Source organism: Eptesicus fuscus, chromosome 10 (assembly GCF_027574615.1).
Source record: "Eptesicus fuscus isolate TK198812 chromosome 10, DD_ASM_mEF_20220401, whole genome shotgun sequence".
Lineage (NCBI taxonomy): Eukaryota > Metazoa > Chordata > Mammalia > Chiroptera > Vespertilionidae > Eptesicus > Eptesicus fuscus.
The window spans coordinates 15,878,698-15,894,083 of NC_072482.1; the positions used below are offsets into that span (position 1 = coordinate 15,878,698).

Consider the following 15,386-nt stretch of genomic DNA (forward strand, 5'->3'; position numbering starts at 1 on the left):
CATGTTAGCATATTTGAGTTACTACCATTCCCTGGGTATGTAGGTCATATATCTTAGGATATATCTTATGTACATTTTAGGATATAATATATCCTAGGGGTACATTCATGAAAAAGAGAATTATTGATCAGAAAACAGCCTTCGACTTCCAAAAGATGCTAACCACTGTGGGAGATACTTGGGGACAGGAAGTTACTCCCACCACAAAGCCAATCTCCTTGTTCTTATGGCTTGCTCTGTTCAGCAAGGAACACAGCCAGAGATGAAGGTTTGAGAGTTCAGGCTGGGTACCTTATAAATTGGTACATTTAAAAAAAATCTGCGTTTTATTTAATATGCTAGGTCTTACACCTACATCCAAGGGTCTCTTTTTCTAAAACAGTGACCTCGTGCAGCAATGCCTTCTTCTTGTATTTCTGGAATTCCCAAAAGTCAGTTCCCAAGCTCCAAAGGAAAATCATTCCTATGATTGTGTAGCTCTTTCTCATTGTGGCATGTTTGTAGATGCTGTTTTTGAATAAAAACCATTTTACTCGGGTTGGTTACCCACCTGAAGTGCTGTACTCATGACTCTGAGTGACTTGCTTGTTCCCACAATGTCAAATCCACCCTAAATGCAAAGACTTTGCACAGATCAAAACCATGCAAGGAATGTGCTACCAGTGATGCCAGAAGAGGACTCTTTGAAAGGGATGCTACTTGCACAGAAATGTGAACTCAGACGTATTTGTTTAGGGGAATGACAACTCGCTAGAGTGGAGAGCCCAGTCGTCGACAGGAAGCAGGTCAAAGGCAGGGCCAGGAAACCAAAGGAATGCACTTTCTTCTCCTCTTTCTAAATCATGATGTCCCCATACTCCCGACTCCCACATTTAGAGCAGGACTATCTGCAGGAAGCAGATTTCATGGAAGCTAGTTATCTGTGCCAAATTTTTGACATCAAAGACTCATTTCTCTGAAACTTTCAAAAGAAGCTATTTGAAAAGCTAAACTCCTTACCGCATCTATGCCTCTTGCAAAGCCCTGAATTTCATCTACACGATGATAAATTTAAGTGGACTTCTGGCCCAAGTTTTGCAACTGGACAGAACACAATACCAAGGAGGAAATGAATCTATTTGGGGGGAAAGAACAAAATCTCAAGTGCCAGGCATTGAAACTACAGTAACTTCCATGAAATAATCTGGCTCTAGGCCTTTAGGGTTCAAAATTAGAGAGATTGCCGAAACCGGTTTGGCTCAATGGATAGAGCGTCGGTCTGTGGACTGAAAGGTCCCAGGTTCGATTCCGGTCAAGGGCATGTACATTGGCTGCTGGCACATCCCTGGTAGGGGGTGTGCAGGAGGCAGCTGGTCGATGATTCTCTCTCATGGATGTTTCTAGCTCTCTATCCCTCTCCCTTCCTCTCTGTAAAAAATCAATAAAATATATTTTTAAAAAATTAGAGAGATTTATTATAAGGATAAACCAACACACATATCCTCAAATGCTTTCTATGTGTTCATTTCTCACCAATTAATATTCCAATAAAGATCAGATTTGAGAGACAAACTTCTGATGTAGTTAGCAATGTGACCATGTGCTATTCTGGAAACACGCAGCCCCCGCATGCTGTGGAAGATATTGTTGGTAATTGTGCTGGCCAAGTTACATTTTTTTCATTGAAGATGTTTAAAAACTATGCTTCCAAACCATGCAAGTTATATGGGGGGAATGGTGTATGTTATAATCTACCAATTCAGGTGATTTTTTTTCTATTTGTAGCGGAATTTCAAACATCAACAAAGTATACCCTTAGTGACTCCTGGCCAGCCTCCTTGTATGCTGGAAAGTGATTGCTAACCCTTTGTACGCCATAAGGATGGTTTCCATTTGGGATGTATGGCAGTTAACTGGTTAACATTCTCATAAAAAACATGAACAAACTTTGATCAGATAATTCAGAAAATTTTCTTACATTACACTTATACATAATTAGGTTGATACAAAAGAAACAGGATATCAAGACCAATAGAGTACAAATAGAGTGGCTATAACTGAGTATTAATTTTTAATTTGAACTCTTGGGAAGTCTAAAAAATGAGAGTCAGAGAGAGAGAGAGAGAATCAAGTAAGTTACATAATTTTGCTAGTGAGAATACCAGTTTTCAGGGTAAACTAAGCTTTCTTGGCACTATGTTCTGATCACGTGACCCTTCTATGGGGACAGTGAACAACATGTACTCAGCCATAAATGCAGAGACAGTTTTCATGTGGCCAAGACTGAACTTAAACTCTCCTGAAGCCCAAGGTTATGACATAAAAACACAACTTCGCTAGGTTCCTGCAAAGAGCTGGCTAAGGTAAGCCTTTCGTCCAGCTTCCCCCACACGTGCCGTCCCTATCCACCTGCTTCAGAAGAGCCCCTTCCTTCCTGAACCAGAGGGAGGTGATCACCAGCTTCGGCGGTGGGGAGGGGGATGAAGGAGAAGGAGCACAGGAGCCCATGTTTACCAAGAAGATCTAGTGCTGTGCCACTTCCTCTACCCACTTCACCTCATGTAATCACATAACAAACCCATCAGGAAGGTGTGGCTAACCCCATTTTATAAAAGAGGGAACTGAGGTTCAGAGAAGCTGCGTTGACCACGATCACACAACTAGATGCAGTGGAGACAATCTTCTGAATCCAAAGCCCTTTCACTGAGCTCTTCTGTCGCCTGGAAGTGTCTGTGTGATGTCTCGAGCTATGTTTGGCTTTACAGGATGCAGAATGATGAGCTCGCTCTACTGCCCTCAACATACTTATTCTCATCCAGCTGCAGGGCAAGACTAGACCAGCATGTAAGGCAGTGCACTCTATGTACTTACAATATAATAAGTGAAATAATTTAAAGTTAATACTAGCTACACTTTTGGAGGGAAGGAAGTGGAGGTTTCGAACAATGTACAAGATGCAAACTCTTAATTATGTCATGTATCTGATCAATGGAACTCCCCCTTGAAACACTGACAGGTGTGTATGTTTAAAAGGATGGTTAGCCCTAGCTGGTTTGGATCAGTGAATAGAGTGTCGGCCTGCGGACTGAAGGGTCCTGGGTTCAATTACAGTCAAAGGCACATGCCTGGGTTGCAGGCTCAATCTCCAGTAGGGGGCATGCAGGAGGCAACCGATCAATGATTCTCATCATTGATGTTTCTGTCTCTTTCTCCTTCTCCCTTCCTCTCTGAAATCAATAAAAAAATATATAAAAAAAATTTTAAAGGATGGTTATGCTATACTAGAGGCCCGGTGCATGAATTCATGCACCAGTGAGGTCCCTCAGCCTGGCCTGCAGGATCGGGCTAAAACTGGCTCTCCAACATCCCCCAAGGGGTCCCGGATTGTGAGAGGGTGCAGGCCAGGCCGAGGGACCCCACTGGTGCATGATCAGGGCCGGAGAGAGCCGCAGGAGGTTGGCCAGCCAGGGAGGGACCACGGGAGGGCTCCAGGGCATGTCCGGCCCATCTCGCTCAGTTCTGATTGGCCAGACCCCAGCAGCAAGCTAACCTACTGGTTGGAGCTTCTGCCCCCTGGTGGTCAGTGCATGTCATAGCAAGCGGTTGAGCTGCCTTAGCATATCATTAGCATATTAAGCTTTGATTGGTTGAACGGCCGACTGGATGACCAGACACTTAGCATATTAGGCTTTTATTATATAGGATAAGACAACATTCCCAGCAAAACACAGCATTACCAAACGTTACCAGAAACTGATCAAACTTAAAGAACAATAAGCTGCACATGTTCTGTTTCTATATGTCCATTCTGCTTAAAAGGTAGAAGTATGTAGTTGAACACTGCCTGTGTAATATTATAAATGAGTGAATTATCATGAGATACAAGCAGCACATGAATAACTCCACTCTCACAAAGTAACTATCACACGATGTTCCTGGAATTGGCACTCAGCTCATCTATATCACACTGACCGCCCCCTCCATTGAGCTACATGTCAGGCCTGCTGCGAAGGGTATGTTGGTGGAGTTTTAAAGTTCATGTCCAAACTCTCTGACTTTCTTTGTTGGTCAGTAATTCCAGGATGACTGAACTGAGACCAGAATCAAGAACGTCAAGTAAGGTAGGGTGAGACCATTTTAGCTGGGGATAGCAAAAAATAATAATAATTAAGCTTATTTTCCTCCATCCTTCCCCTGGGTTCCCTCTCTGAAAATCTCTGAAAGAGGAGAGTGTTTAGGCAACAGAACTCAGAGTTACCCTTGAATTTATATCCTTTTACATTTGAGCTATTGAAAGTGATCTGATTACGGCCAGGCCTCTGTAATGGTTGGTGCACTTCCCTGGGGCTCCTGGCCCAGGAAGAGAGTGGAGGATGAAATCCAGACGGCCCCCTGCCTGTCAAACCAGCCACAGCCGCTCAGGGCTTCATCACCCCTTCAGCCCAGAGGAAAGGGCAACGGTTTTTCAGATCCACCTGTCTTGCCCCAGGCAGTATACCCCAGGACAGCTTCTGCCACGGGGCCACCTCCTAACAATGCGCAGAGTCACCCTTCAGGCCAGCAGCAGCTCTGATGGAAACCATAGGAAGTGGCTTCCACACCCTTCATTTTTCCAAGAAGGGCAAAAAGCCCCAAGTCCCTCTCTAATATCATCCCGGACTAACTGAAACAAGGCAGCCGTTTTTTCCCCAGGTGCCATAGAGCATATATGCTCGCCCGCTCTTTGGCACAGAAACCAAATACTCTCAGCTCTCTATGCATCGGGCTTCATTCTTTCCAGGGCCTCAGTTATTTCCAGGGAGTGAAGTGGGGCATTCAGAGTGGCTTGTCAGGCTCTTGAGCCCCAGGGGGCCACTCGGTGCTGGGGAGAAGAAAGACACTAAATATGTCTCTGGAATATTTTAGTCACTTCAAGAAAGGTTACGGTTCCAGGGAATGTCCTCCAGCAGCTCTCAGATGGGCCCCACGCTGGGCCTCTCGTCTGGCAGGTGTCCCCAAGTGATTAGCAGAGACTAATTATGGACAGTCATCGTCCGGGGAAAACAGGACCGATTGACTGAGCACCAGGACATGCAGCCTTTTTATAATTTAAACGTTCTGTAAAACACCAACCCCAGCTGTAAATGTCACCTCTACCTACAAAGAATGAAAAGCACTAGTGAAACAGTAAAACTCCTAAGTATTCCTTGAATATTCTGGTGTCTAATTTAACTGCTACCTGCTTTAATATTTAAAATGAATGTTTGATGACCGTGTCCCCACCCTCAAGTCACAATAGTTCACTTTAGTCTTTTTAACCTATATTCAGCGACATAAGCTACAGTGAATTATTGTCTGCTGTTATCCTTTGCTGCATATCCTTAGCATGAATTTTTCAACCAGCTTAAAGCATGCCCATAACAGTTTTCCTAAGCCCTGGATTTCAGCATTCTTTGCTGCCTTCTCTTCTACCTTTTCTCATCTCTTCCTTTTCTTTTTAAAGAGTAGTTATAGGAAAAAAAAAAAGTGCTTTTTTTTTCCTCCACTGGAATGGCAATGGTGTCAATTGTTTTTACTCCCTTGGCTTACTAAATAGGTCAATCACCTCTAAAAGAATGAAATACCATGTAAAAAAACTGACATATAAAACAGATTTCTTCCTATGAGTATCGTATCTTAACTATAAGAGTGATTTGGGCTCAATGTATTTACATTTAGCATGAGCCTTGCTATTGAGTCACCTGAGTTCTGTCTGCTTTACATTCCTTTACTGGAAAGTCCATGCTGATGGATAGGCAACTTCTTTTCTAGTCCCTGTTTTCCATGGTAGAATTGAGAGATGGTGAGGTACAAAGGGTAATGAACTTGACTTAAAAGTCAAGAGGCCTCCTCTGCTCCTTGTTATCTCTCTACTTAATTAATCAACGATCCTGGCAAATTCACCCTTTGTGTCTTAGTCACCATTTAAGTGGAGGTTCAGTTCAATATTGACTGAGTACCTACTGTGTGTCAGGCCCAGTGCAAGGTGCTGGAAATACAAGAAGAAAAAGAGAAGAAGAATACAATTTTGTATTTCATTACTTTAAAATACTGGAGTCTAGACAGAAAAAAATGCAAATGAAGAGAAGCAAAATAGCTTGCAATAGACACTCTCTGGAGTGAAGAGAAAGCTGTGCTGGAGCAGTCACTGTCTCCCTGACTGCAGGAGGGTCTCCCCTGGACTCAGACCACACCACTGGTCAGGAAGATGGCGAGAGAATAGGCAGCAAGAGCAGTGACAAAGGTCAAGGCCAGAGGTTTTAAACTGTAGGCACTTGAAGGAGGAGACACAGAGACTGTGGGTTTGGCTCGGGAAGGCTACACAGGCAGTACTCATGCCCAGTGCTCATCCTGGCTCCAAAGTGTCTTTCATTTCCAATCGACTCAAGCCTCTCGTCACAGGAAAATGCATTTCATTGTGCTTGACGCCATAGCCATTCCAGACTGTGGCGATGCGTCCATTCTCCTTTTTGAACATGGAGTGTGGGTGCATTTTGATATATTCTACAACCTACTGTCTAAAACTTGTGAGGTCTGACATGTTAGGGATTCAGAATTTGGGGATTTGGAAACAGAATATGTACATATGCTTATATCGGGTGATGCCCTGCAAGGTCTGAGGCAGTGAAGACAGGAATATTTCTGCAGAGAGATGGATGAATATTCACACTGGAAGGAGTTTTCCATCAGTACAGGTTAGATTTGGAATGAATTAGGTCAAGTAAGGTTTTTCTTTCTCAAAATGGTAATGAAGAAAGGCTCGATTTTCTGAGGTTTTCAGTTTTCAGTGCTGCTGGTAAGGGTTTGAACCTGCAGTGGTGAAGTGCAAAGCACACACTCACATTTCCCTACAAACTAAAGTGGAGACAAATCTTATGTGGGGACTAAAGTGAAAATCACAACTCATCAGATTTAACTTTGAAAACCCTGGAGGAAATGCTGCCAGCGTGAGACTAGACCAGATCCTCGTCAGTTCAGCTCAAGAAGAAGGAACTGGTATATTTAGTGGTCACATCTTTGAACATTAGGATCATCCCAGCCACTCGCAATGCATGCAGATGATCCACTTACGAGAAGCACAAAGCCCAGGAGACCAATGGAGCTGGGTCTCTTATGCTCATTCTGGTAGAATATATTCTTTAATGGTTGGCAGAAATGACCCCTTATTGAGAAAACAAAGCAAAACCTACCCAAAACAACAACAACAAAACCTTGTGCATATTTGTGTGTGTGTGTGTGTGTGTGTGTGTGTGTGTGTGTGTGTAAGGCCGTGACTATAGTTGAAAATATATATTAAATGCCCTTTGGATTTAGCATCACTGTGAGCATGTATTATGTTTACTTCCTTATTTTGAACCATTTTCTCTTGGTAGACTTTAAACTCAATGAATTTATGCTATCTGGTTCACCACCGCATCGCCAAAGCTAAGTATCATGCCAGGGTTCATTCAATATTTACATAGTAAGAGGCACTGTTGTGATGCTTAAGAGCACAGACTCTGTCACTTGGCAGTTGAGGTTTGAATCCCTGCTGTACTGCTACCTGCTGTGGGACCGTGGGCAGCCTCTCTGTGACTCAGTGTCCTCATCTGAAAAATGGGATACTTACTATATCCAGGTAGATGGACTAAGTAATACTCCAACAACACACCCCCACATCCCAGTGGCTTAAAGTGACAAAGGCTTTTCTTTTCCTTGTCACATTACATGTTCATCATAGGTTGGTCAGGACTCTCTGTGTAATCCATTCCTCACTCCATGACCCAAGCTGCCTGAGCAGGCAGAGCAGGCACTACCTTGTGCCAGTTGCCCTAGTGGAATGAAAAGGACATCCTTCAGGGTCAAACTCTGGTCATGCAATGCTTGGCCTGAAGGTGACATAGGTCATTTCTACTTACACATTGTGCAGAGCTAGCCAGAGGGGTCCAGAGAACGCAACCCTGCCATGTTCCCAGGAGGTAGAGAGGCCGAAAGATACCACCCTCCTAGGGTTATCATGGCTGTGAAAGGGCTGTGGCATAAAGCATTTGGAAGAGCAGCTGGCACCTTGCTATATAAGTGTTTGCTACTGCCATTATTATAATTGAATTCATATTTTTGGAAGCCATTATAAGGTCAATGTTTGCCTAATGGTGGTTTGTCCGCTGTTCTCCTTTGCGTATCAGTGAGTGCCAAAGTCCCATCGAGCAGACCCTTACCCATCTTCAGTACAAACAGAGCAGCCCGCAGGACGCCCCTCCAGCTCACCTGTCTCGAGATGACCTTTGCAGCCCAACTGGATGCAGAAAAGCAAACCCAGGTGAGTGTGCCAAAGGGAAATGAACCCTAGCAACTTTCAGGTGCTGCAAGCTGTGAACATCCTAGCTCTAAATGTGTTTCATACAAAAATATTTATGCTTCAAGCTGCAGCATGCATACAGCCATCTGTATTTATAAGTTTCAGATGCCAATTTCCTCCAGCTCCGGTTCTCCTTTGTGTCATATAAACAAATCTCAACCATCGTGAGCATAACAAGCCACACTGAAGTATGCATGTGCTCATGCCTAGCAAAAGCCTCAAATCAAAATACAATCTCGCAGAAAAGGAGTGAACATCGTGGCCCTCACAAGGCTGTTTTAAAAGTGTTCTTCAGGTGCCAGAACTTAGAATTTAAATAGCACAGCAGGAATGAGCATCTCAGACTCTTTGTCACTTTGATAAGAAGAAACAAATATAACCAGAAGATAATATCCTCTTACCTGTATTAAGAGCAGTACAATCCAGTACCTTCCAAGTTACCTCAGAAAGGAAAAGGGCTTAGCAGCAGTGTCTCAGACAGGTGGGAAAATAGAGGAAAGATGACTACAGAAGCAAAACCTTTAATTCCTATTCTGCTAAGGAAGTTAAAATGTATGCTTTATCAGAATTGCAAGAAACAAGCTAAATCTAGCTCATCAATATCAAGAAAAAATAATTCTGCCAAACAAGTTACACATGTTACCGCTTACCCACAGGGTCCACTGAAATGAACACTAAGCATCGTTTCTGCAGCCTTATCTCCCTGATACACTCCCAGGCATCTTCTCAAAGCCAAATATTTTAGGCAATCACCATGGCCAGCCTTGCCCACAGGCAAAAACAAGTGCTAAAAAGGCTTCTTGCTTTTTTCCCTCTCAACCTAAAAATATCTCCCCACTAGTACAGCACAGCGCCCCAAATGTGCACCCTTTGGGAAAGATAACTATCATCAGACTTCGTGGTTCAGATTCATGAACTTTGAAAGTTGTTGTAAGAAGTTCCTGAGAGAGTGGTGTATAAGACAATGAGCTTTATTAAGGCAGTGAAAAAATGGAGGTAAAGAGAAGAAGACACTATGGAACTTGAAGACAAACATGTGGCAGTGAAAATGAGGAACACTTTTCCCACTAGAATCCCAGGGATCATGCCTCCTGGCTATTGTCTACTCATTTGGTATCTGATAATCTTGCTTTTTCTCCTTTAAACTGTATATATGTAATTAAATCAAAATGTAATCTGTATCCGATTATTTTATATCCTAGGACCTAGTGAATCTCCATTTCCTGTCTGATTTAATAAGTTTAATCATGTAGACATTGGCTAAGTATAAAATTCACCTTCTTGGCTAAAAACGTGATCCAAATAATTTGAACCTCATTCCACTGAACTACATATATACATCTGGTTGATTTCACCTCAATATTTAATCAAGGTTATTTTAAAACCAAATAGTACATGTCAAGATGCAATGTACCAACTTTGTATTCAAAATAAATGAGAATATTTTGTAATCCATGATTCAATGACAGATTAGAATATCAAAATAGATCTGGGCACATCTCCATGAACTCTGCCCAAGCCTCAGGCTTTCCACATAACCAGTTCTGGTCCCTGACCAGTCTTTCCTGAGCAGCACTCCTGAATGAGATTAGCTCCTTCCTTGGGTGTTTTTATTGTTGTTGTTTTAATCTACTGGGAAATATTTAATCAGGAAAGAATCAAAATCCCCATTCAACCTCTACGAAAAAGCCTTCTAATTGTTGATATTTAAGTGAATAGCTGATAAAATGAGAAAACATGGAACCTTGTTTCATAGTTAATGTCAGGTATATTTCAGGGGAAATTACTTGCTCTGAGTAAATTACAATCTGTGTTATAACCTGGTTATAATCCAAGAGTAAAATTCTCAGTTTCTGTGCTATTTTCTGACTTCAAATAATCCAGTGATGACAGCACTGGAGGTTCTAATCACATCTAAGTGCTTGGATTTCAAACTATTTTTAGTCCTTTTTTTTTTCAATCGTTCAACTCCAAAATAATAGCATTATAAAAACTATCTTTAAATAACTTAAAATAATTCCAAATTCTCTGGGCTATCAGAATTGCTTACAAAACTGATAAAATCCAGAAAAAAATACCATAGGTAATTATTTTCAGACAACAGAGTTTGGACTTCAGCAATTGGAAAAAACTGTTCTTGAAAGAGCAAAGTCATAAATCCTACCCTTAATTTCACACAGAGCCACATACTTGTTTTAGAAAAAAGGCCTTTCTTCCCAAAAATGTCAGCCATGTTTTATAACATAGGATAATAGTGGATATTTACAATTAGAAATCCATGTCCACAAGGGAAGGTTTGATCGTTTGACCTACTTAGACAACACACTTAAAAGGTCAGAAATTTCTGAAATGGAAGATCTCCAAACAGAATCTTTACTCTGATTTCCAAGAATATGTACACTAAATCAAGTTTGTCTCTTCAAGTGGGAAACTTCATTTTCTGGAAAATGCTTGTACACAGACAACCTCACTCCCCAATCATTTCAAATCAAGGAGTTAACCACTTTCATTCACATTCTTATAACACATAACAATTCCATCCTCTGTGGTATCAATGAGCAAGATTCAGAGGGCCAACACCAACTTGCCTTTCTTATAACTGCTGCAGTACTTGGATGAAAGCTATTTTTAGAATATTCATCCAACTTCAGGAGAGATAGGGATGAAACAGAGCTTATGCTGTTTTGAGAAAGGTGAATTATGCTGTTGGCATAATAGGGGAAGATAATTTGATAATTTCTTTTTTTTTTTATTACATCTATTTCCTAGCTCAAGGGATATCGCCTGCAATCACTGTTCCTAACACCACTTGTTTTGTTAGATAGACCTGTGAGTCGCAGAGGACAAGATTTGATTCAACACAGTCTCATCTACAACCTTGTCATCAGTACCTCCAAAGTTAGCCAGTCATAGAACAGGCTTTTCTCCTCCTGCTCTGTGAGCCAAGAATAAAACTAGCTACAAGTTTCAACCACTTCAAAATGTCAATCACAAGGAAGCCCTGGAAATACTTTGGGCTAATGCCACAGAGCCCACGTTTCAGGAGCAGGAAAGTCTTACCTTGCTCTCTTCTCCTTCAAACACTGACTGGTGAACGTTGCATGCAAACAACGAGTTGGGGAGGTCATTGAAATCGGTGATGGCTTGGAAGGCTTCCTCCGCGAAGCACTGAGTTACAGCCCAGTCCCTGTCTATGCAGCAGAGCAAGAAAAGTCCTCCATCTTCTGCGATGTGCCCTTGCTGCCCCGGGTTCCTCATTCCAATGAAGTAAGATTCTCCCCTCATACCTAAGGATGCAAAGCCAAACACGTGTCAGAGTAGAATTTGATGATTTCTTAAAACTTGGTGTTCAGGTCACGGCACTGGAGTGTCTGGGGCAGAGCAAGGGAGAACGATCAGGAGGAGAATCAGGGACTATTGGAAGTTTGAAGACCCAACAAGTTCATGTTATCCCCTTGGTCTCTGAGTCACCATTTCCCATACAGCTCTGCTTCTGGGCAAGAACCAGTCAGTGCTATGGGATAAAAAAAAAATTTAAAAAAATCTAAAAACAATCCACTCAACTAGGATAGGAGTTGGAGGCCAGGGTTGTGGGACCTGGGAAAGTTACATAGTTATCTGAGCCTTTGCTTCATTATGAGAGTCAAATGGACTCAAACAGAAATACTTGTGCGAAAGAGCTTTGATACGTTTGTTACATGATGAATTATACACCACCACCACCAATGCCTAGACTTTACTGAGTTCCTGGAACTGTTCTATGATTTACATGCATTAAATAACCCATCTAACCTTCACAATAGTCTATGACAGTGGTCGGCAAACTCATTAGTCAACAGAGCCAAATATTAACAGTACAACGATTGAAATGTCTTTTGAGAGCCAAATTTTTTAAACTTAAACTATATAGGTAGGTACATTGTTATTAACTTAATTAGGGTACTCCTAAGCTGGCCTAAGAGCCACACTCAAGGGGTCAAAGAGCCGCATGTGGCTCTCGAGCCGCAGTTTGCCGACCGCGGGTCTATGAGATGGGTTCCAATATTATCTCCAGTTGGGAAAACTTGGGAACAAAGCAAGGTAAGAAATGTTTACAAGGTCAATGGCCAGACTTGGATTCAAACCCAGGGAGTTTGGCACCGGAGCTCACTTTTCTATAACTTAGAAACCAAGAAGATCAAAATTAGTGCACATCTATATTTAAGGCAGTGCAATCTACTTCATTTCCACCTGAATCCTGATTACGGTTACTCTAATAATTAACAGTTTACCCACTATGAGGACTCACACACACATCTTCTGCATGGGATGCTTACTCTAAGTAATTTGTGAACCTTGGATCTTGAAAAATCAATTACTATTTTGGTTAATCACCCCCAGCAGGAAGCTTTCTAGTATTAATCTCATCTGTGTTCTAGAATTTTATTTCCTCACTCCTTACATTAAAAATTCTACCCAACTGCAACCAGTTGGAAAGTTTTTTCCATTTTTTGATACTAGTATATAATTCAGTACATTTTATCCATCTCCCCAATACTTCAAGGACAGTCCCTACACTTTTCTTTTTTGGGGACTATCATAATATTATGTTCAAACGTCAATATTGAGACTCCCAGAGGGCCATACAACCTGCCCATGGGTATGCAGATAAAACTGACAGGTAGTTATGATGTGGCTCCAGGATCATCTTCAGTAAACTCCTTTTCCCTAACCCCAGCATTGCACAGCCTCAGAGTCAAGAACAGAAAGGTGCTACCAGGAGATGTCACTCAGCCCTCGTGACGTTTAAACCAAAGTCTGGATCCTCAAACAAAAATAAATTTCTGCTTATATTTCTCTTGAACTCTGGTGATGAGGTTATGTTTTTTGTTTTTATTTTTCCTGGAAACAAAACCCAAATGGGACCCTGATAAGCAGTATTTGATGACAATATAAATAATGCATTATATATAAAATCTTGGGCCTGGTTGGGACAGAGTCAAAAGTTGGAAGAATTTGAAGTAGTAACTCTAAAACCAGGTCACTGTAATTATGGTCAATAAAAATCTTATTCTATATAAAATATAATAAAATATTCCCGTATTCTAAAGTTCTTAAAACTCTAATTAATGCAACATTTTATGTATGGGAATCAATAAAATATTTATTCTGAATAAAAATATGGTACACATTTTAAGCTTTGTTTTGTTCTATGGTTAATCCAAAATATATGAATATTTTTAACTAGAAGGAAAAACTTCAATGAAATACTTACATGTATTTATTTTTCTTCATATTCAATTATACTGTTCCTTCAGATATTTTAGTATAATATACATAATGGCCATCATTTATTATTAGAGTATAACTAGAGGCCCGGTGCATGAAATTCATGCACAGGCAGGGTTCCTAGGCCTGGCCAGAAATCAGGGCCAATCTGTGGGGCGACTGGTGAGGTGATTGGGAGACCCCCACTGGCACCCACCTTGGCCAGCCTGGCACCACCCGCTTGCTGGCCCTGCCCCCTACCACTGCCACCAGTCACCTCCCTCTGTGGGGTGACTGGTGGGGTGATCGGGGGGGCTCCTGCTGGCACCCGCCCTGGCTGGCCTGGGGCCTGCAGGCTGGGGGCAGCTCCTGTGTTGAGCGTCTGCCTCCTGGTGGTGAGTGTGCGTCATAGCAACCGGTCGTTCTGCCGGTCATTCCACCATTTGGTCGATTTGCATATTAGGCTTTTATTATATAGGATTATTTTAAAAGTAAAATAAGAGCATTAAAATAGTATTATTTTTGATAAATGGATTATAGAAAAATTTTTAGATAATGAAGTCATAATCATCTAGTGGCATGAAATGTAGATATTAAGTATCAATTCTGATTTTACTTTTAATACTGTCCCTCTTATTTATAAATTTTTAAATTAATCAAAATGGGTCCCAGAATGTTATTAAACAGGTCTGAGAATGTTGCAATTATTCTTTTTCAAAAAGAATTAAAATCTATTGCTGAACAAATTAACTAAATAGATCAAATAATAAGCCTCACTCAGGACTCATTTTAATCTACTCAAATGGTCTTAACTTCTGTTCTAAATTGTAACAATAAGATTATCTTCCTGAGACTTTATTTTAAGCTAATTACTTTCAGTAAAGATTTAAAAGGTGAATGCATTTTGGCAAACAACCTATTCTACTTCTATGGAGAAGTATTTGAGAAGTCAGAGCTTTAAACAAAGAAACTTTAACTTCCAGTTCCATTACTGACTCACCTCATATTTTAGAAAAGTCAACTGATTGTCCTATGACTCAGTTTATTCCTATAAAACAGAGTAGGAAGAGGCGGAGGAGTGAACTAGGAATGAAAGAAGTAATCAAAATCAGCATTAACCATTACATAAAAGGATATGCAACATGAAATCCGATAAAGAGACACCATTATGATAATCTCAGAGCAAGACTATTATTCTTTGGTATGATCACTAACTTTGAGTAAAGCCAAATATACAGAAAGAAAGGGAAATTCTGAAGATTAAAAGAACTTCCAAATAAAGAAAGGCAAAGGTCCTACAATCCAAAACTAGTTTATCTTTCTAAATTAATTTTAAAACTCTTAAATATTGTGAAATATCTTTTGAAGCATCAATTGCCTCATATTACAAGAACTACATGTGTTGTCCTTATTTCTAAATCTGAGGTTGGTTATCCAAGAGAAACGAGCTGCCTTCAGTTCAAGGGGCAACTCTTCGGGGAAATCTCCCAACCTCTCCCACAGCCCATGAAGGTGGCATCCTTGCTTTGTCCCTCAGTGACCTGCACAGCCTTCTCTCACAGAAGTGCCCTCACTGTGACAACTGTTTTACTGGTCTATATCTCAAACCAGATGGATATTGATGGGTATTTCCTTAGAGCAGAGACTGGACTGTCTTCATCAGCGTGTACATTATACTTCATGTTCAGCCTGGTTCTTATAGAAAGCCCTCAAAATGATGTTTGATTGAATTAATGAATTATGTAAAAAGGAGTCACTTTCAGGAAATAACAGACCAGCGAATGAGTTATAATGGCTGATTTAA

The 15,386-nt window shown here is 41.1% G+C and overlaps 1 protein-coding gene across 1 annotated transcript in view; it reads right to left on the reverse strand.

The window, feature by feature from the left end:
- Nucleotides 1-15,386, reverse strand: part of RCAN2 (regulator of calcineurin 2) — a 244,718-nt gene that overhangs the window by 193,430 nt on the left and 35,902 nt on the right. Inside the window, exon 2 of the mRNA XM_054721676.1 lies at nucleotides 11,396-11,622. Within this exon, the coding sequence (XP_054577651.1) occupies nucleotides 11,396-11,620 (225 nt within the window). The 5' untranslated portion in view covers nucleotides 11,621-11,622. The remainder of the gene's footprint in view (nucleotides 1-11,395; nucleotides 11,623-15,386) is intronic.